Source organism: Peromyscus leucopus, chromosome 1 (genome assembly GCF_004664715.2).
Source record: "Peromyscus leucopus breed LL Stock chromosome 1, UCI_PerLeu_2.1, whole genome shotgun sequence".
Lineage (NCBI taxonomy): Eukaryota > Metazoa > Chordata > Mammalia > Rodentia > Cricetidae > Peromyscus > Peromyscus leucopus.
The window spans coordinates 158,453,090-158,473,201 of record NC_051063.1 but is presented as its reverse complement, the minus strand read 5'-3'; the positions used below and the strand labels follow the sequence as shown (position 1 = coordinate 158,473,201).

Sequence of the window (20,112 nt, the reverse complement as noted above, 5' to 3'; positions counted from 1 at the left end):
TCTTCTTCTTCTTCTTCTTCTTCTTCTTCTTCTTCTTCTTCCTCTTCTTCCTCTTCCTCTTCTTCCTCTTCCTCCTCTTCCTCCTCATCCTCCTCTTCTTCTTGTAGTTTTTTTCAAGATAGGTTTTTTTTGTGTAGCCCTGGCTGTCCTGGAACTCTCTCTGTAGACCAGGATAGCCTTGAACTTGGAGATTCACCTGCCTCTGCCTCCTGAGTGCTGAAAATATGAGCACCACCACCACCCAGCATCCCTCTCTTCTTACATGGAAAATATACTGAGTATCACAGATTATATTTAAATACTGGAGCAGCTCCCTCAATGATATCCTATTGCTATTAAGTCAGAAAAGCTAAAATTCCTAGAAAGTATGGGAAATGTAACTTCCTTTCTGTAAGGAGTATCTTTGCACCAATCTTATCTTGAACGTATTGTATAATTAATAGATTTATCCCTGCCATGAACTGGAACCAGCCCTCCTGCCCTGCAATTCTGGGTTCTCAGAACAACTTACACTTTAGCTCCTATGGTTTTCACAAACCTGCTTTAGATTGCACAGTAACATTTCCATTTTACAGAGAGGGGTACTGAGGCGGAGAGAATTCCAGGAAGTTGACCAAGCTGTGGAGTTAGTCAGTGCGGGGGTTCTCCGAGCCCCAGCATGAATAATGCCAGCACTTGTGTCCCACTGATCACACTAAACAAACCAAACAGCAGAGTGAGCCCTAAATCCTAAGCCACCTTGGAAACAGAAATCACAGAGGATGTCGTTTGGTTCACGTCAAACCTGAATCCACAGGCTATCTAAGCAAATCCTCCATGCCAACCATGAAGAAAGGACTGATTGGGGGAATCTGCCAGCTACAGTGCAGTCCAGAGATGGAACAAAAAATAACCATTGGAGCGTTCTGCAGGGGTCTCTTGAAACCTGGACCAGGCCAGCAGCAGGAGGATCGGACAGCTGACCCCAGTCTCGTACAGCATCTGGCAGCAGGAGGGGAGCTGCACTGTGTATGGCTTGAGAGTGATTTAAACACTCCTCCAGCTCAAAGGGGAATCTTGGATTTCATTAATTAATACATCAATAGAAGCCAATGGAGAAAAACATGTCTTGTTATCTGGCTTCTCAGATGCTAGACATGGGCTCATTAGCCTTAAGCATATCAGCCCGATAACACTATTTATTCCATACGGAATAATGATCTACTTTGGAGGAATACTGCAGTGAGCTGAAAGGCCAAGTCCATCCGTTATCACTGCTCCTGGCACACACATAATGGTATCACCATCCTTCACTAGCAAGCACATGGTGCATGGGCACAGGGTTGCCAATCCAGGTCCATGACCCCTTGATGTGCCACACCCATGCACTGCTCCCCACAACACAACCCCATAGATCCGCAGTCACCCCACTTCAGAGATGAGAGAAAATAACCCCTGGCCAAGGTCATACCTATTCAAATGTGCATCAGAGAGACAGAAGTATCAGTTCTGTGAAGACCCACATTACTTAGGTACACACTCTTGGTGGGAGAGGCGGGAAAGCTGCATAAGGAAGAAGAAGAAGGGACAGTCATTCAGTGACCACTGTGAAAGGAAGAAATGGCCACTTAACACCCAGGCACTATGGTGTCTGTTTTCAATCATGAGATCTGTTTCATGCCATCATCTTTGGAAGAGGCTATTAGAATTGCCATGCAGTCCTAAATCAGTCAGCCTTGAAAGAAGTATGTGAAAAGAACCAGAGCATTACTGATAGTCGTTGCAGGTGGGCAGTGCAGTACATGTCTGTGATCCCCACACTCAGGAAGCTGAGGTAGGACAATTGCAAGTTCCAAGACAGCCCGGGCCATATAGTGAGATGCTATCCCAAAACAGAAGTTCATAAGCATAACATATTCTGTTAGCCTCACACAAGACTGGTTTCAGACACCAAGGGTCTATTAAAGGGTGCCTTGTGGTAAATGATGGCTCTGCCAGTGGGAGAAGAGTTTTAGACACTGGTGGCCAGTGGGCAGACAGCACCCCCATGGTCCATAGCTGTTTTGCAGGACAAGTCATGTCTAAGAAAACTCTCCTCTGTGTAGCTTGTGGCTTTCCATTCTCCAATTCATCCAAGTACACAAAATCATGGGAGCCAGTGACCTACCTTGGGGTCCATCAGTCAGCTTCATAGGAAGAACTCTGATTCCACTCTTGTGAAATGTTCTAAGAATGCACAGGAGAGAATCACAAGCCTTGTCCCAGAGCCCTCCAGGCCAAGGAGACAAGTGTGTCCTGAGGCTGTCATCATCTGCTGAGTCAGTTCCAGGACTGCCCAGAGAACAGACCACTGGCATATACTGGAGCCAATGGGAACTTCCTGGAAAAGGGTCAAAGTCTTCCAGGAACGACAGAATGTGGAAGCAAGAACATGACCCTGAGATGCTAACTGGGATCAGATGATGACACTGAGATCAGCCATGAGGGGCAGGCCTGGGAGCAGGAGACAGGAGGCACACCTGCTGAGGCCTTCAGTCGTCCAGCCTTGGGCACTGAGACCCATCCCTGGGGCAGGCAGAGGAATCCCCTCCAGGACCACAAACTTCATCTACTGCAGACAGTAGCCTTATTTATGGAGGGAGGGAGAAGATATTTGGGGGTGAAGGTGTGTTTACATCTTGACTATGGGCCTTTGCCTGAACTCTAGCAAGGAGACTGGCCAGTCTTGTGCCTGAAACAAGGTATTTTCTCAGTGTCACGAAAAGTGCCATATCCTACCCAGTGATGACTCCCTAGAGGTGTGAATACCACTTTCCAGCTCAGGAGGAAAACTGAAGGAAAAGGCCACGGTGTTTAATGGCAGAAGTTCAGCAGTCACACACTGTCCACAGCAGGCTCCTTATACTACCCTGACAATAAAAAGAACACAAACAATGGGCTTTTGGATGTAGCAGCAGCAACAATGGGCAAAGGACTAGCTCCAAGGGTCATTAAAAATAATATTTTTCCAAATTAATAAAATGCAACCATCCACACTCAAGACCAACAGCTTGTAAAATTGGATTTCTCAAAGATGAAGGGAAAGGAGACTAGCCCAGGCAAGAGGTTGCTCAGCAGAGGTGTTGGCAAGAAGGGACCTCCCCAGGAGGCACAATATCTGTCCCCTACACTGACACTAATGTGCCCACTCTGCCTGAGGTGACAGTTCCTGAATCCCACCAGCTAGAGGGCCATGAGTGATAGGAGAGACACGGGTTCCCCTGCCCTCCCCCTTAGGCCCCTGTATTGGAGTGTGGCGGGCAGAGCCTAAGCAGGGTCATTCTAGGCCTCTGAGACGGGGGTCAAGATCCTAAGTATTTTTCTATCTCCTTCTACACTGAGCAGCACACGTCGGGCAGTGAGAAGGCTCTTCCTATACATTTGAAAATTGAACTAAAGATGGCACAGATGACATCAGTGTTCTTACTTCTGTACCCAATCTGATGTCCCCTGGGAGGAGAAGGGCAGCAGGTTAGTCTTTCTTTGCCATAGCAATATACCTGAAAAAGCCAGCTATTGGAGAACAAAGATAAGTTGGGTCACAGTTTCAGAGGTGTTAGTCGGTCCCTCGTGGTGGAGAAGAGATGGCGAGCGAAGCAGCTCGCACAGTAGGGGCCAGGAAACAATGCCCACTTGACTAGCTTTCTCCTTTCTCTCATTTTATGTCATCTGGTCTCCTAGCCTTCAGAGGGTGCCACCTGCATTCTACATTGTCATCATTTAGTTAGTCCTTTCTAGAAGCATCTTAACAGACATACCCAGAAGCATACTTAACTAAACCACTAGTGTTTCTCAGTCACATCAAGTGGACAAGAGGAACCATGGGCCACAGACCCTGTGGTAGTCAGCCCTTCTTCCTGTGCCATGACAAATGTCCCCCCTCTGCAAAAACAAACAACAAAACCAAGAGGGTTAGGGTTAGAGACCCTTTGGGCCATGGCTTCGGAGGGCTTTGTTGATGGTCACTTAATTTCATTGTTTCTTGGTTGTAGTGAAGCAGGACATCATGGTAAAGCAAACTATCTTACTGTATGGCAACCAGGTTACAGACGGGAAAGGACCAAGGACAGCAGGTGTCTTTCCACTGTGGAATCTATACCTTCCAACCAGACCTACTTCTCAGTAATCCCCTCATATTATGAGGCGATAAGAATATTAATCCACTGATGAGGTCAAACATTTAGGATCTAATATTTTCACTCAAAGCCCATTGGCTGGTCTCCAAGCCTTTCATGTGTGGGCCTTTAAGGGGGAAGAGTCAGGGACAGATTCATCTATTGATAGATGTATAATTAACTGAGTTATCTGGAGGCTTTAGGAGATGACTTGCTTGAAGGGAATAGGTCTTTGGAATCATGTCTTTCAAGGGTCTTGGCTTCTTTCTCTTGCTTTCTGGTTGCCAGGACTGAACAGTGTTGCTCACCTGTGGTGGTCTGCCTTACCACAAGCCCAGAGACAACAAAGCTGAGAGACTGTGGACAGTGACCTCAGAAACCCTGAGACCAAAGCCCATTCCTCTTTTCAGGGGATTTATTGGATATTTTGTCTCAGCTGCAGAAAGCTCTCACTGCCCTGATAAAAAGGAAGCTCCCTAGATCCCAAGTCCTTTATTTAGGGCGCACAAAGACAGAGGAAACACCAGCCTTCTGAATGAGGAAGTGAGCCCTCCCCAGCTGCTGCCTATATGAGTACCTTGACCTTGGATTTTCCTGAGAAATAGATGTCTATGCTTTGAAACCACCCAGGTCACCGTACTTTGCATCTCTGATTTTAATGCACTCAGTCCCTCCCACCCAGCCATGCAGAGCAGCTGTGTTGCACAATGTAGAATGCTTCCCAGAACACCCATGGAGGACCAGCCATCCTGGCCTGGGTCTATTCTTAGCCATGCTTACAGCCAGTTCTGGGGAGAAATGTTCAGAAGTGTCTGGCTTTCTCTGTCCAATCTTTGGGGGAGCCTTCTGTTTCTGCCTTCAGGTGTTTGATTCATTCCTGTTCTCATATCAAAATGGGTGTGGGTAGGTGGGAAAGATCCATCTGGAAGAGGTACTGAATCCTGTCTTCATCTGAGCCCAACTTCTCTGTACTCTCCCCGCCCATCTCAGTTATCTAGGCTTTATGTTTCACAGGTTTTTGGCTCAAAACACAGATTTTGATTACCATTGTCTTGCTAGAACTTGGATGGCAGTTTTTCTGTGGGTTGAAACCATCATCTTCATAAATTAGGGAAGTTCACTTAGACATCAAGCTCAGAGCTGTTCATGGAGTCCAGCACACAGAGGTGTACTCTAGAGTAGGTTAGGAACTCTGAGTGCCCCTCTGTACACAAAGGCCTTGAACACTGCTGCCAGACTCCAGTAGCCCACTTAGACACAGGAATCTTTTATGCATTTCTGGAGGGAGGCATGGCACTCCCTTATCGAACACTCCTTGGAAACAATTTTAGAATGCATATAATTTGCCTTTACAGTTCTCTCATCCCACCCATGACTGCACTCATGTAAGCATGCATTCAACCAATAAGGTAATAGTAATATATTTATTTTGCTTCTGTCTTAATTTTGGTTCCCTCAACCAGCAGGTGTGGTTCTTTGAAAGAAAATGTCCCCCAAAGAGAGTAGCACTATTAGGAGGTGTGGCATTGATGGAGGAAGTGTGTCACCATGAGGGTGGGCTTTAAGGTCTCCTATACTCAAGCTACTCCAAGTGTCACAGTCTACTTTCTGTTGCCTGCATATCAACATGTAGAAACTAGCTCTCCATGTCTGCCTGAACACTGCCATGTCCCAACATGGTGATAATGGACTGAACCTCTGAACTGTAAGTGAGCCACAACAAGTAAATGTTTTGTTTTGTTTTGTTTTTTTGTAAGAGTTGGCATGACCATGGTATCTCTTCACAGCAATAGAAACCCTAACCAAGACAACAGGCATTGGTAAAACCAGGACATGGGGGCAGACAGCTCATTAAGAAAATTACACCCAGAGAAAGATGCACAAGTGAGGTGCTGTGAGATAATGACACAGTACTGGGTGCATTTCTGCACACGTTGCCATTGTGATGATTAGAAGTCTCAGTCTTGTGTAGGAACTTCTGGGGTTGAAGGTAGCCTTGCAGCATAATACAAGATCTTGTGGTTCTTCATGCAGGAGAAGCCAGCTGGGACTGGAGGGTATCCTTGTGGTGGGATTTAGATCTGAGATGTTTCCCTATGCTCATCTGTTTAAGGCTCTGGCCCCAGCTGAGGGATCCAGTTACTGAGAAGTGATTAGACCCTGACCTAACAAACGGCATTATTGGAGGCAACCTGACTACAAGACGTAAGTCATGGTCCCTTTAAAAGGCAACTTGTCCTTGGCACTGAACAGTTTTCTTCTATCATGCTCTTACCCCATGATGCCCACAAGCCCAGTCAACCTTGGGCAGAAAGCTCTGAAACTGTGACCCAAAAGAAATCTTTACTCTCCTTAAATCACTTTCTGGAGAATTCGTTAGAACTTTGAAAAGTTGGAGTAGCATCTCATTGCAGTTACAGAGGTGCAGGGTAGGGGCAGTCAGAGGTGAGTGGAGAGGGCACAGGCTGGAGTCTTCAAGAGTACCCTTTGTAGCCTGCAATCTTTACATTGTTGCTGTTGGTAGGGTGCACCCTACTGACCAGCCCAGTGCTAGGCTGAACAGAAGATCCCCCTGTTCTTGAAGAAGCTTGCCATGGAAGCACCAGCCATACTTGTTAATGTTTTGAAGGTTTTCTTTCCAGGAACTTCATAAGAGATAGTGTGGTCTCTTTTTGATAACCAAACTTTAAGGCGTGCAGGATTTTCTTAGAGTCAACCTAACTAGAGTTCAAACTATCTGTCAGTTCAATCCTGATCTACATGACAATGGAAACTACTCACAAAGCTCTGTGTGATGGCACACATCTGTAATCCTAGCACTCATGGGGCTGAGGCAGGAGGATCATGAAGTTGAAGAGCCATGTCTTTGGATTCCAAGTCTTATCTTGTCTAGACTGACAGAGACGCTTTCCTCTCTCTCCCCCTCTCACGGTCAAGTGAAGGAATGCTTGTTCAACTGGACAGCACAGGCACCATGCCATGCCTCTCCTGACTGTATGGGTCAGAAGCACAGTCTTCAATCAGTGAGTCTTTTACTCTTGGGTCACAAGCTTAACTTTCGTAGTTACAAGACCACATTTAAGTCTCTAGATGCTGTTCCCTAACATACGTGGCGTACATACCTCTTAGAAGGAGCAAGCATATTTATGTGTGTGTCTGGGTGCACACAAAGGATACGTTTTCTAGTTTCTCAGCCCACCCTTCTCCTGAATGTGTGTGTTGGTCCCATAGCACTCCTTTCGCTTTCACACACAAGAACCTTTGCTTCCTGTTGGCCTGAACAGGAACATTCATCTTGCTCATATCATTTTCAAAGGAAGCAAAATATTTTAAATGCCCAGGCCCGACAGCAACATTTCTCACCCCTGGAGAAATTCAGACAATGGGTGGACTTGTAGAGTATGGGTCAGGCCATCATCTTAGCTAACAGATGCTCTCCGAGTGCTCATCTGTCTCCTGGCTCCTCCTGGACCAATGTGGATGCATTCCCATGCCTTACTCGGGTTAGAAGGACCTAAGTGCTAGGGAATGGGTCTCTGGAGAGGAGATGATTCACACCCCAGTAGAGCAGGCTCCCAGCCACCTGCTCCCACCACCCCTCAGGGTCCCAAGGGTGAAGAAGCCTGACCTAGAGGGCCCCAAGTCTCCCTGGTCGGATCTATTACATGCATTAAAATAATTTACGCCCCATCATATAAAGTGTTTAATTCATCATGCCATCATCCATTCCAGAGCATTCTTCTTCATCATGAATTATTTTTTGAAGTATTTATGTGGACTTCACCGAAAATCACTCCAGTCAGCAAACTGAGAAATGGAAAGGCATTAAGGGGAGATATTGACCCTGAGGTCAACAGGCATGAGTGTGGCTGGGGTCAGCAGGGTGAGAGAGGGGGCTGGGATGGCTGTAGGTGACATGGCCAGGCTCTCAGGCTCTGTCCCTGCTGCCCACACCTTAGCACAAGCAGGAGCCCGTGTAGTCTTTAACATTAGTGGCTGTGAGGGTAGCTGATTGGGGTAGAATTTCCATCCCCAGATAGGCATGGTGAGGTGCACCAGTAATCCTAGCACTTAGTAGCTTGAGACAGGAGGCTTACAAGTTTGAGGTCCCCCTTGGCTGCATAGTGAGCTTAATTAATGAGACTCTACCCATAAAACTCAAAGCCTAGAGATATTGTTAGGTAATAGAACACTTGTCTAGCATACTTGAGGTCTTGGTTGGACCCTAGCACTGAAAAACGAAACAATAAAAGAAAAATGCTTTGCCAAAGCCACAGTCATCTTCAGCAAGGCTGTTCGCTGGAGTCACTCTGGGATAGATGAGGAAAACCTTACTGCCAAGCCCTAATCAAGGCTTCATGCAGGGAGCTGGTCCCAGACAACCCTAGTGGAGGCTATTAGATTAACCTGTCAGGAAGCACCCTTTCAAGCCCATGTCTAAGCACTGAAACTAAAGGCAAGAAGGACCACACCCAAGTACTAGTCTGTGGTTGAACTAAGTAAATATTCTTTGTCTGAGGCAGGGTAGGGGAGCTTCTTTTCTGGAGGTTGTAAAAATTTGTTTCTCCTTTTCTCTTCTTCTTCCTTCTCCTCCTGCTCTTCTTCTTCCTCTTCTTCCTCTGTATGTACAAAAGTGCAGTTTCCTTAAAGCCTGATTTTATTATTTCTACTCATTTCTAAGTGCATGCCTGTATGTGAGTATGTTGACTCAAATGTAGGTATTTGCTTACAGAGGCCAGAGATGATGTCAGAGCTGGAGTCATAGGTGGTTGTGAGCTGCCCAATATGGCCTAGGAACTGAAGCTGGGTCCTCCGGAAGAATACGATGTGCTTTTAACTGCTGAGCCATCTCTCCAGCCCCTCTTTTGTTTTTCCCCTACAGTGCTGGGTATAGAACACAGGGCCATCTTTGTGACACTAAGGCAAGAACATGGACACTCCTGGAATTTTTGAACTACCACATAGTCCTCACCATTCTATTGATGACTACTGAAGATAGCCGGCTGGGAATTTTTATTTGCTCAATGTGTATTTAACAAGGTCCTGTGTTGTACTAGGCAATGCTTCTACCAAAGCTTTAAAAGACAGAGCCCCCCTCACCAACTCCATAATTTACATTCCAACAAGGTAAGCAGACCAGAAATATTGAAGAAAAAAAATCAAAATATTCCAGGAAGACAAAAATAAGATTCTTATTGTGGTGTGAAGTCAGGGGCCCAGTCCATCAGTGACAGAAGGGGACAGGGTACCAAGCGTAGTAAAGACAAGGAGAAGCCATGTTTACAAAGGCATGTTACAAAGGTGGGAACAGGTTTGGCTGGATTCTGCTGTGGGAAGTCAGGACTCTCCTTCCTTGGCTGTGTCCCCAGGACAATGCCACAGACTGCTCCAGCCAGCTGCCCACCACCACAGGAATCTGACTCCTGACAGCAGCCATGGTGCCCAGGGAGGGAGCATCACAGGGAGGAAACAATAGGCACATGAAGAACGCAGAGTAAGTGTCCATAACTCAGTGTGCGGGAATGGAGTGGACTGCAGGGGTCACCACAGGCTCCTTCCGGGGCTAGAGGGTCCAAGGCTCCACCTTCCATCGCCAGTGGCCGGTGCTCTTTTCAATCTCAGCCCTCTGTCAACAGAAAAGCTCTGGCATCCCAGCCTGACTCGATGCCTCACAGAGTGCCCAGCCTGGGCCACCTTGCCAGGCTCTCTGCCAAGTACCTAGTTTGTACAATTGACAGAGAGACCTGCCCCATTATCCTAGCCTGGGCTGCAAGAAGAAGGAAGTAAAAACTGGAAACAAAACTGCCCAGCAGAGAGCTTCCACATTGGGCTGTCTGGGTGTCTGGAGTGTGTGTGTGTGTGTGTGTGTGTGTGTGTGTGTCGGGGGGGGGGGGGAGGGGGGAGTGGGGGGATGGAGTGTCTCAAGGCTCCCCTTAGCCAGCTTTGAGTGCAAATCCATGCCTAGCACAGCTCCCGTGACCCACCAGGGAAATGGCCCCAGTGTCCCACCAACTCCAGAACTTACTTTTGTGATTTTCTGGTAGCTAAAACAAATGGAGGAACAATGCAAAGAGCTAAGTGGTTAGGCAAGGCGGCAAGGGCCAGGGGCAGGCAGGCGCTGCTCTAACAATACTTATTCCTGAGACACAAACCTTTTGTACAGAACGTGTTTCTTCCAGCCCGTTTCCCTGAATCAGCCACCTCAAAACCACTTTGTAAACAAAGAACAGGGCAAAGACTGTCTGAAGGTGTCATGGGCCATTCACATGGGCTTTTCTATCTCTCAACAATGCATCCTTGATTATTTTTTTAAGGTGGCCTCTGACCCACAACTTTGCCAGCCATTTTCTCCCAGGCCTCCCGGATTTTTGAGAGGCAAAGATGACAACATTTCAGGCACACTTTAATAGCCAACTTCCCAACCTAGGGCCAATTTCCACTGGGAACCCCTCCCTTTGTCTCTTGGGGTACCAGGTAAGTGGATTGATGGAGCACGCTTTACCGCCTCACCAGGCGAACTTCACATAACCCCGTGCATAAATAATCACATGTTTTATAAATAGCTGTGGACAAGAGGCTGTAAAACAACAAAGATATATTTGTGCCTTTATGTCCTAGGAATATTTCCTAAAACGACTGTTTTATTTGGTGTGGGTTGAATTGGGGGGAGTGTGTGTGAATACATTAACAGTCCCCAAAGTTTCCCCCCCCCCGCCCCTCCCCCCAAGTCAGGCCAGCACTGTAGTTAGCAAATTGATAAGCTTCCGTGGGCAAGCTTTATTCGTTCTGACACGAGCCTATGACACTTTATAAAAAGAAGTAATCCAGAACAATCTCTAGGTAATTAACACCTAGATAAACAAACATAAATTTCTATATTGCGTTTATTTGGACTACCACTCAAATATGCGTGAACCATGCTTTTTTAATTAAAAGATAAATCCATGTGACACTTAGCCTCAAACTTAATTATTCAGCATAGTATAATAAAAAATAGAGCCCATTAAATGTGTCTTACACTGTATTTCTGTATTAACAGCAAAAACAGTTCGGTCTGGGATCATTTAAATTTCCCCCTCCCCTTTGCTTGTGAGTTCCCTGTTCACATGAGTGTTGCTCTCCCTCCTGTCTTTGCCCCCCCACCCCCAACATCTCCCCTTTCTCTCAACACCAACAGGTGAAGAGATTAAAATCCTACCCAAACCCCTACATGGAATGCTCAGCTGGGTGACATTTTTAATATCGAATTACAAGAGGCATATTTTTTTTTCTTCCCCATGGAAGCATAGCTCTCATCTGGTGAAATGTGCCCAGCCCATCTTGAAATGAAGATCACAATATTTAATAGTAATTTCTTTGTGCTTGTGCTTACAACCCACCAGGTGAGGTTTGTGTAATATACTGTTGCCATGCAGATGTTGAACAGAGAGGAAGTGTGCAGATCCCAGGCTGCCAGAAACAGGGGGTTGGAAAAGTTTCCTGATGCTCAATAGTCTCATGATGTCGGTCAGCGGCTCAGTCACTTCTGCCTGCAAGGAAGAGGAGTTTACCCCGGGGACAGTGACCACCTCACTATGGAACAGAAGAACTGGGTCAGCCTCTCAAGGAGACGCCAAAACACTTGTCCAGGGGCCATGCCCATTGCCACCTTTTAAGTCTGTAGCAGAAGTGCTGTTGGAGGGAAGAGTCTAGCCAGTGTCCCTTTGTCAAAGCCTGTATTTGGAGTCCCTTGGCATCTGTGGCACACGAGACACACTCACATTGTATTCTTAGTTGCTGATAGCAATGTGTTTGGCTTAGCCCGGGCATATCTTCAGAGGCAGTGGCCTTACACTCTGAGTGACTGGCCATTTGGTTTTATCCGGGACTACCACATTGAAAGCCTTATATTGGGGTGGGGGGAGGCACTGCATTTCAAAACAGTGAGTCACACCTCTGTAGTCTCCATCAGCACAATGTCACTGTCATCTCTAGCATATCTATCCCCGGAAGGAGCTATTTAAAGACTCCGTCTAGGGGCCTAGAGAAATGGGTCAGCAATTAGAAGTACTGGCTGGTCTTCCAGGGTAGGGCAGGGTTTGATCCCCAACACCCATACAGCAGTTCACAGCTGCCTGTAACTCCAATTTCAGGGGGTCTGGTGCTCTCTTCTGGCCTTTGTGGACACCAAGCATGCAAGTGGCACCTGCAGAACACCAGTACACATACAAATAACATTTTTAGTTTTTTAAAAAGACTCTCTAGATTGGGCACCAGTGACTTCTCCCTCCTTCTTGGGAGACAGAGGAGCCAAGGAGCCCATGATATAGATGGTAACTGACATTCTCTCTGTAAGTCTGTTGAGGAAGTCATGCAGACTGCCTCACATTGACTTAGCTGAGCTGAATGCTGCCTGAAAACATTGCCTCTGCAGAATGTACTACCCTGGGATTCCTGGCCATGGTCACTTTAGAGACCCACCTGCAGATCTGGCAGCATCTCTCTGGTCCTTCACATGGGAACTTGCAGACAGTGTTTCATTTCCACCTGGGAAGGGTCTTGTGTAGTTGCACTGGTGTTTTCTACTTTGCACATGGAACCGTGGATTTGGGAAAACACAATGGTACCAGAAAGGGAGGTCGAGGCCCAACTCAAAAGCCTGGCCAGGCTCTGTGCCTGCTGTTTCCTGGGCCTAGCATACACGCTGTCTCCTCTGCATCTTCTTACCTTCCCAGGAGCCTTCCGGGACAGCCTCTTTTTTCCACCAATCTCCCCTTTCAGGTAGTTTGTATCTATTTGTGTTATTATTTTATTATTTATTGTGTTATTATTTTCTTCTTAGACAGTGATCTATGGTCTATCTTGCAGCTAAAATTCTAAGTCGTGGGCCAATGTCCAGTCCATGGGAAATCCTAGGGAAATGGTGGTTGAACACCTAGGTAAAGCCCCACCTGACTTCAGCTCCAGACTTTGCCCATTGCATCATCTTCCCCCACCACTGCATGTCAACCACCCTTGAGAACGTTGTGCAAGGATAGAGAGATGAGCAAGTACAAGCTTCAGGCAAGTGTCTATGTGCATGTTACCTGAAGGACATGGATGTGGAGGACTCACAGCCACAGGACCCACAGGAAGCCTTTCCACAGCATGAGGCTGAGGCCAGTGCTCAGCTTTGCCCAGGTAGAATGTTCACACCCAAGATTATCCACAGTTCCTCCTGGGCAGCAGCCCTCCTGACTTCAAGCTTCTTTGTGAACTGTGCATGAAACTCCCCATCTCAGTGTGTTTCTTCTTGCCCCTTCACAGATGTGACCAATGAACACAAGACAGTTCTATTACTCAGCATCAGGCTAGGGAGATGGCTCAGCAGTTAAGAGAGCAAACTATGCTTCCAGAGGGCCAATGTTCAACACCCACATCCTGAAGTTCACAATCACCTTTAACTCCAGCTCCAAGGCGATCTGATACCCCCTTCTGGCCTGTGAGAGTACTGCATGCACATATGCACATACCCACACATACACATATTTTTAAAATAATAAAAAAATATTTTTTAAAGTCACTCAGACTCAGGTAGTAAGTGTGGAATACAGTTGGGTTTACCTCCAAGTCATTACCCATCTACCCTCAGGCTGTGTATTCTTCACACTTCACTAATTCTGCCAGGGGTCTGTAACTATGTCAGAGCTTAAGCATAGTTGGACAGAACAATATGTCACTGCTTCTCAAAATTGTTTCCTGCTTCCAGTTTTATCTTTATTTTTTATAACAGCTTTATGGAGGCCTAATTCACATACCATATAATTTACTCATTGGAAATGTATAGGTTGGTAGGTTTTAGTACAGACACCAAGCAGGACATTGTCATTGCTACCCAGTTTTAGAACATTTTTATCAACTCAAATAGAAACCTGGACCTCATTAGTGGTCACTGTCTGCTCTTCCCTTCTGAAAACCCCAGGTGGTTACTGATCTAACTCCTGTCTATGGACTTGCCACCTTTAGATAAAGGAAACTTCATCACACACAGCCTATGGAGCTGGCTCCTGTCATGCTTCCCAGGTTTACCTGTGCTTGTGGGTCATTAGGGACTTGTTCATCGTTATGGTATGATAATGTTCCTTTCCACGCATGTACACTTTCTGTTCACTAAATTACATAGATTTTTATTTAAGTTTTGTTAGAGGTGTGTCTGTGCCTTTAGAGGCCAGAAAAGAACATCAGATACCACAAAACTGGAGTTACAGAAAGTTGTGAGCCAGCATGTGTGTGCTAGGAATTGAATCCAGATTCCTCCACTAGAGCAGCCAACACTCTCAACTATTGGGCCATTTTTCCAGCCCCATTATTACACAGATTTTTTTCCAACTAATTTTGAACCAATATGGAAAAGACAGAAGACAATATAAAATTCTGGTGTCTGGTTGCTTTCAGGAACCCAGGGGACCTGGCACTCTATTACTCATTGTAATGGTTTGAATGATAAGGGACCTCATAGGTTCATATATTTTACAACATAGTCCCCAGTGAGAGCTCTCAGCTACTGCTCTAGCATCATTCCTGACTGTGTGCTACCATCCCCCCTGCCATAATGGCCATGGACTTTAACCCTGGGAAAATGTAAGCTCCAATAAAATCTTTCTTCTAAAAGTTGTCTTGGTCGGTCATGGTTTCTCTTCACAGCAATAGGAAAGTAATTAAGATGTTCATGGAGAGAATATGCCAATGACTGAGGTAGTGGCCCCATCAGAAGAATGGAGACTCTTCTTCCTGCTCTGTTCCCCTCTCCACTGCAGTGCCTTGCCTGTGGCTTTCTGGGCTGCCATGCATACAGGTGGAGCAAAAGTTACAACACTCACCTTCCACAGCCTTTTTCCTAATGGGTTCACCCTAATGGGATCCCCTCACTGTAATCTCCTAATTCACCCATGACATCTGCAGTGATATACCACTGGGGCTGGGGACAGACAGTTTCACCCAGGAGCCTCATATCCCATAGGGAATTCCAATGAATGTGGGCAGATGTGTTTGCTAGCAGTGGCTCAGAGTGTCCTCCTGTGGACAGAGTTGCAGCATGCACTGAACAAAGCATGCATTTGAGACCAAAATAGAACAGCACAACATAAATCAAAGTGAAGCTCTACCACTCATGTGGTGGGCACACACCAGAGTTCTGTCTCTTCTGGAGCCCCAGACACAGCAGTTTAGAGAACCATGCAGATACCCCTCTGACAAGTAAGAGATAAAACATATAATAATTTTTCAAAAGATTTGTTTGCTTTTATTCTAATATATATATATATATATATATATATATATATATATATATATATATATATATGCTGCATGTATTTATGTATGTGCACTATGTGCATGCAGTTCCTATGGAAGCCAGAAGAGGGCAGATCCACCCAGAACTGGAGTTACAGATGGTTGTGAGTCACCGTGTGGGTGCTGGGAATTGAACACTGGTTCTCTGAAAAAGCAGCAAAGTGCTCTTAACTGCTGCGCCATAATTTAAAAAAAAAAAATCTTTTAGTAGTAAAGAGGAATAATAAACCCTGGTGGCTTAAGTGCCTTATATAATTGATATTTTATAAAGATCCTGGATATTTCTATAAGTTTTACCTTACTGAGAGTCCTATCTACAGTGTCAGTCCTCTAAAGAAGCAATGATCATACATGCACTTACATACACACACATACACACACACACACACACACACACACACACACACACTCACTCACTCACTCATACACACACACTGCATGTGCACAGTCAAAAACTGGAGGCCAGATACCTTGTCTCAACAAATAAAACAAACAAACAAGGTACTGAAGAGATGGCTCCGTGGTTAAGAGTACTTGTTGCTCTTGCAAAGGACCTAGGGTTCCATTTCAGCACCCACATGGCAGCTTGCAACCATTTGTAACTCCAGTTCCTGGGGATCTGGTACCCTCCTCTGGCCTCTGTGGGCACTGCATGCACATGGTACACAGACATACATCTAGGCAGAACACCCACAGGCTTGAAAAAATAAGTCCTTTTTTAAAAAATAAGTTCAACAAAAGCTCAAAGCCATGAGGATATCTGCCATGCAGAATATGACAGGCCTTTTTTTATGAGTGGAGTCTGCTCAAGTTTTACCAATGACTTATAAGCATGGAAAATAGGTTTTATTCTTTGTGGGACTCAGAAAAGACATACTTTTTTGGTTCAGGTTTTTGTTTTGCAAAGGTAGAGGTTTTATTGCATAAAACACTGGATAAAACTGGACTGCTTCAAAGACATTTTATTCCTAACAGCAGAAAGAAAACAGTCATTGCTGAAAAAAACAACCTTTAATACTTTCTATACCAGAATAAAGTTCTGTCAACTGATGTATTATAATAATAAATAATGACCAAGAATAAACTTTAAATACAAAGTGTTCTACTTGTTACAAGCATAGCGACAAACTCCTCTACTCTATGATCTCAGAGTTCCTCCAAGATAGAATGTCGACGGGGTTAGGAACGGCATCACAGACTACAGAAGTCACGGGGGAAGGACCAACGTGTATAGATATGAGAGCCTGGTGACACTTGATGCTGACATTGCATCGCAGAAGCTGTCACGGGCTTGTATTACAAGTCACAAATGTTCTGGAAAGAAAGCCTGTGTCAGAGGGAAAATGGGAAGGCTGGTAGGACTGGACAAAATGGAATCAACACACACACCACAAAGAAGGGGAGTATGTTCCCAGTGTCACAAACATAATTATTGCCTGTAGTATTTGCAGATTCTCGGAGGGCACAAAAGACACTGTACCAGCGCCAAAGTGCTAGACACGGAATGTGGGCCTCTCTCTCTCTCTCTTTTTTTTTCCACTTTTTTTCCTTTTTATTATTTTTTTTCTTTTCTTTTTTTCTTTTTTAAATTTCTCTTTGCTAAGATACCACAGGTGGGGCAAACACACAGAAAGCAAGCCAATGGCACAGTCACCAAACACAGCAGTGCACTTAACCCCTAAATGCTCACTACAGTCAGAAGTTTTCCACCAACGTCTCCAGGCCTCCCTCGGACCACGGAGACAGCCACAGTCGATCAACTGAGTTAAGTAAGGCAGTGAGACTATTCTAGAGAAAAAAGTAAAGGAGAAAAGAAAAGAAGGAAGAAAGGGAAGAAAAGAAAAGAAGAAAAAAAGCAGCAAGAAAGCAGCTTGCTTTATGCCAGATGGGTCCACGCTGCACAGCGGCCTCATTCCCAGTGAAACCCGAGTTGGATGACACCCTTTTGACAGCATATGCAAACCGGATTCCTTATTAGCCTGAAATTCAGTCTCAGGATAGTGCTAAGAATTTTATTTACATTGATTGCAGTTTAGTATTTTTGTAAACTGCTATAGGCAGAGTTGAAGTTTTTAAGGCCCTGGGGTTTTATTGTGTGCTCCCAGACTGCAAGGAAATATTGACTTTTTCCCCTCTCTCTCCAAGTTTAAATGATTTCGTTCTCGAAGTTAATACTTCACTACGTCTCCACCGTCACAAGTAACAGTACCAATTTCATGTCACTCAAGGGAAGTGTGTTAGAAGGTGGGAACATTCACAGCATCCTAGCAAATTCAAGAATACTCCTATGAGTTTCCTTACACCATTGTTTTGGTTTCTGTTTTTGTCTTTTAAGAGTTGTGTTTCCTTGTCAACCTTCAAAATCTCCCTCAGTGTGGTGCAGAACTGGATAAATTTTGAGTGTTCAATCAGTAGACACTCTATAATCTACAAAAATACAGAACACATTTGTTTCACAAAAATGAACATTCTAAGTCAAACTGTTTTCTTCATTAGTGACAGACAGCCGGAGGTTTAGATTCGTGTTTTAATACAAGTTATTTTGGAAGAGCTCACTGGAGAAGAAAAATCTTGCTTCATGCCCACAACACTTAAAAAGTAACACATGAAAAAAGGAATCTGGTAACAAGGGCCAAGGGAGACTTCATTCAAATAAAGTGTCTTAAACTGTAATAGAAAGCAGTCTTCCCCATCAGCAAAGAAACTGCCATTGTTTACCAGAACTTTCTATGGAGAGTAGAATTGAGTTGGTTTGCTAATGACTGTTTCTAGAATGTTTCCTACAATTTGTTTTTAATATCAAACCTTTTCCTTCATCCAGACATTTTCAAAACGATAACTCAGGAAAGAAATAATAAAATAAAAAGCATTTCTATCCATACTGCAATTTGATCTTTAAAAAAAAAAGAAAGAATGACTCATCAAACCTGCAAAGGACATTTGTCTGCAGACACTTCCTGACCACTGATTCATCGGGCTGTGTATTTTTTTTTAAAGCACACTTTAGATTACCATCCTCTGCAGCACTGGTCAGGCCTGGCGCTCGCTGGCTGCGTGCAGGCTGGCTAGGATTTCTCCCAGAGTGCAGAGTGACACCACGTGAATTGATTTTCCCTGCAGTGACCGCCCCAGTCTGACTGGCACCTCAGCTGCCTCCCAACTCGTCTCATTAGGGCGCTAGGCGATTGACAGCAGCTGGTGTTAGATTATAGAGGTGTTTTCAAGAAGGAAAACACAGACCCTTCAAGGCAACGCAAATCACTTGGACGGTAGCATTTTGTTTTTGTTCTTTGTTTTTTGTTTTTTTTCTGTTTTTGGACAAAGATGACTTTTGGGTTGGAAAGGCCTCCAGCTTTCAGAGCTCAAAGGACACAGGGACATTTCTAAAATCACTTTCTCCCACCTACATTGCTTGGAAGTTCTTGTTACTGGGTAACAGTGTAGCAGCCATGTTCAAGGGCTGGGGGATTTTTCTTTTTAATATATATATATATAGATATCTTTTAAAATTCTTTTAAATGTTCTATACACTAGTGAGGGTTGTACATGATTTCCCCCCCTTGGAATGCAGTTAGCAAACTGGTGAAACCAGATGCATGATTTAAAACTGTAGAGAGGAGTGTTACAGTGGACGGGCTCTGCTCAGTTGCCCTCCTCCTGGCCCTTGCCTCTCTCATCTGTTAGCTCGGCAAAGCTCCCCGCCTTGACAGTTGCAGCATCCTCAAAATTCCCAGAAGCCTCCGAGTCGACCCTGGAACGTTTGAATCTGCGGTCAGGATACTGGCTGTTGTCAAAAGGCATTCGATGGACACAGAGGACATGGGTCTTCAGGTTTCCCTTCTGTGAGGCACTGTAGGGACAGTAGTGACACTGGAAAGGCCTGTGACCTGTGTGGAAAGAAAGTATCCAGTCAGCTATGTATCATGCCTCTGTCACCACCACCCCATCCTGAGCTCCAGGACCAACAACACCATCACCCGCATCAATGATATCACAGTCACTTAGCAAAATTCAAACAAGCAGAGGTAAGAATGCAGCCCATTAGGCACATCAAGTGAGATTTAGACTACCTCCCATTCTGACCAGAATTTTTAATTTAGACTTTCTAGAGAAGGGAAGAGAAATCACCCAATACCTAGAAACAGTTCTATAAAGCATTTCTATAAAATGGTGTATAGTTTAGAAGCAATGATGTTATATAACAAGAAATGAAGCAAACTGCCCCATGTTTTGTGTTTATTTATTGTGTGTGTGTATATATGCATATACACACGTGTGCCCTTAGCGTCCACAGAGCATGTGTGGATGTGAGAAGGCCACGTTTGAGAGGCCCTTCTCTCCTTTCACCATGTAGGCTTTGGGGATCGAACTTGAGTACTCAGACTTGGTGCAAACACCATTGCTTGCTGAGCCATCTCACCAGCTCATATCCCAGTTTTTTATTGACAGATATTGACAGTTTTATTCAAAACTTTACTTATGGATGCTGAATTCTGATTTCAGGTGGCATGAAATAATCTCATGTATGGCTTTCCCCCGCCAACCATGTTGTTTGTTTGTTTTTAAATGTAAAACCTTTCTTAACTTACCAGTGTGTGCAAAAAAGAGACCACAAGCAGATTTGATCAGTAAACTATGATTTGTTGACTTTAGATATACCCAAATCCAT

The 20,112-nt window shown here is 45.0% G+C and overlaps 1 protein-coding gene across 7 annotated transcripts in view; it reads right to left on the bottom strand.

The window, feature by feature from the left end:
• Positions 1–16,172: 16,172 nt before the first annotated feature.
• Positions 16,173–20,112, bottom strand: part of Znf536 (zinc finger protein 536) — a 460,757-nt gene continuing 456,817 nt past the window's right edge. For all 7 annotated transcript variants that reach the window (XM_028877735.2, XM_028877746.2, XM_028877737.2 and 4 more), the window contains one exon: positions 16,173–19,330. In XM_028877735.2, coding sequence (XP_028733568.1) covers positions 19,086–19,330 — 245 coding nt within the window. In that variant the 3' untranslated portion in view covers positions 16,173–19,085. The remainder of the gene's footprint in view (positions 19,331–20,112) is intronic.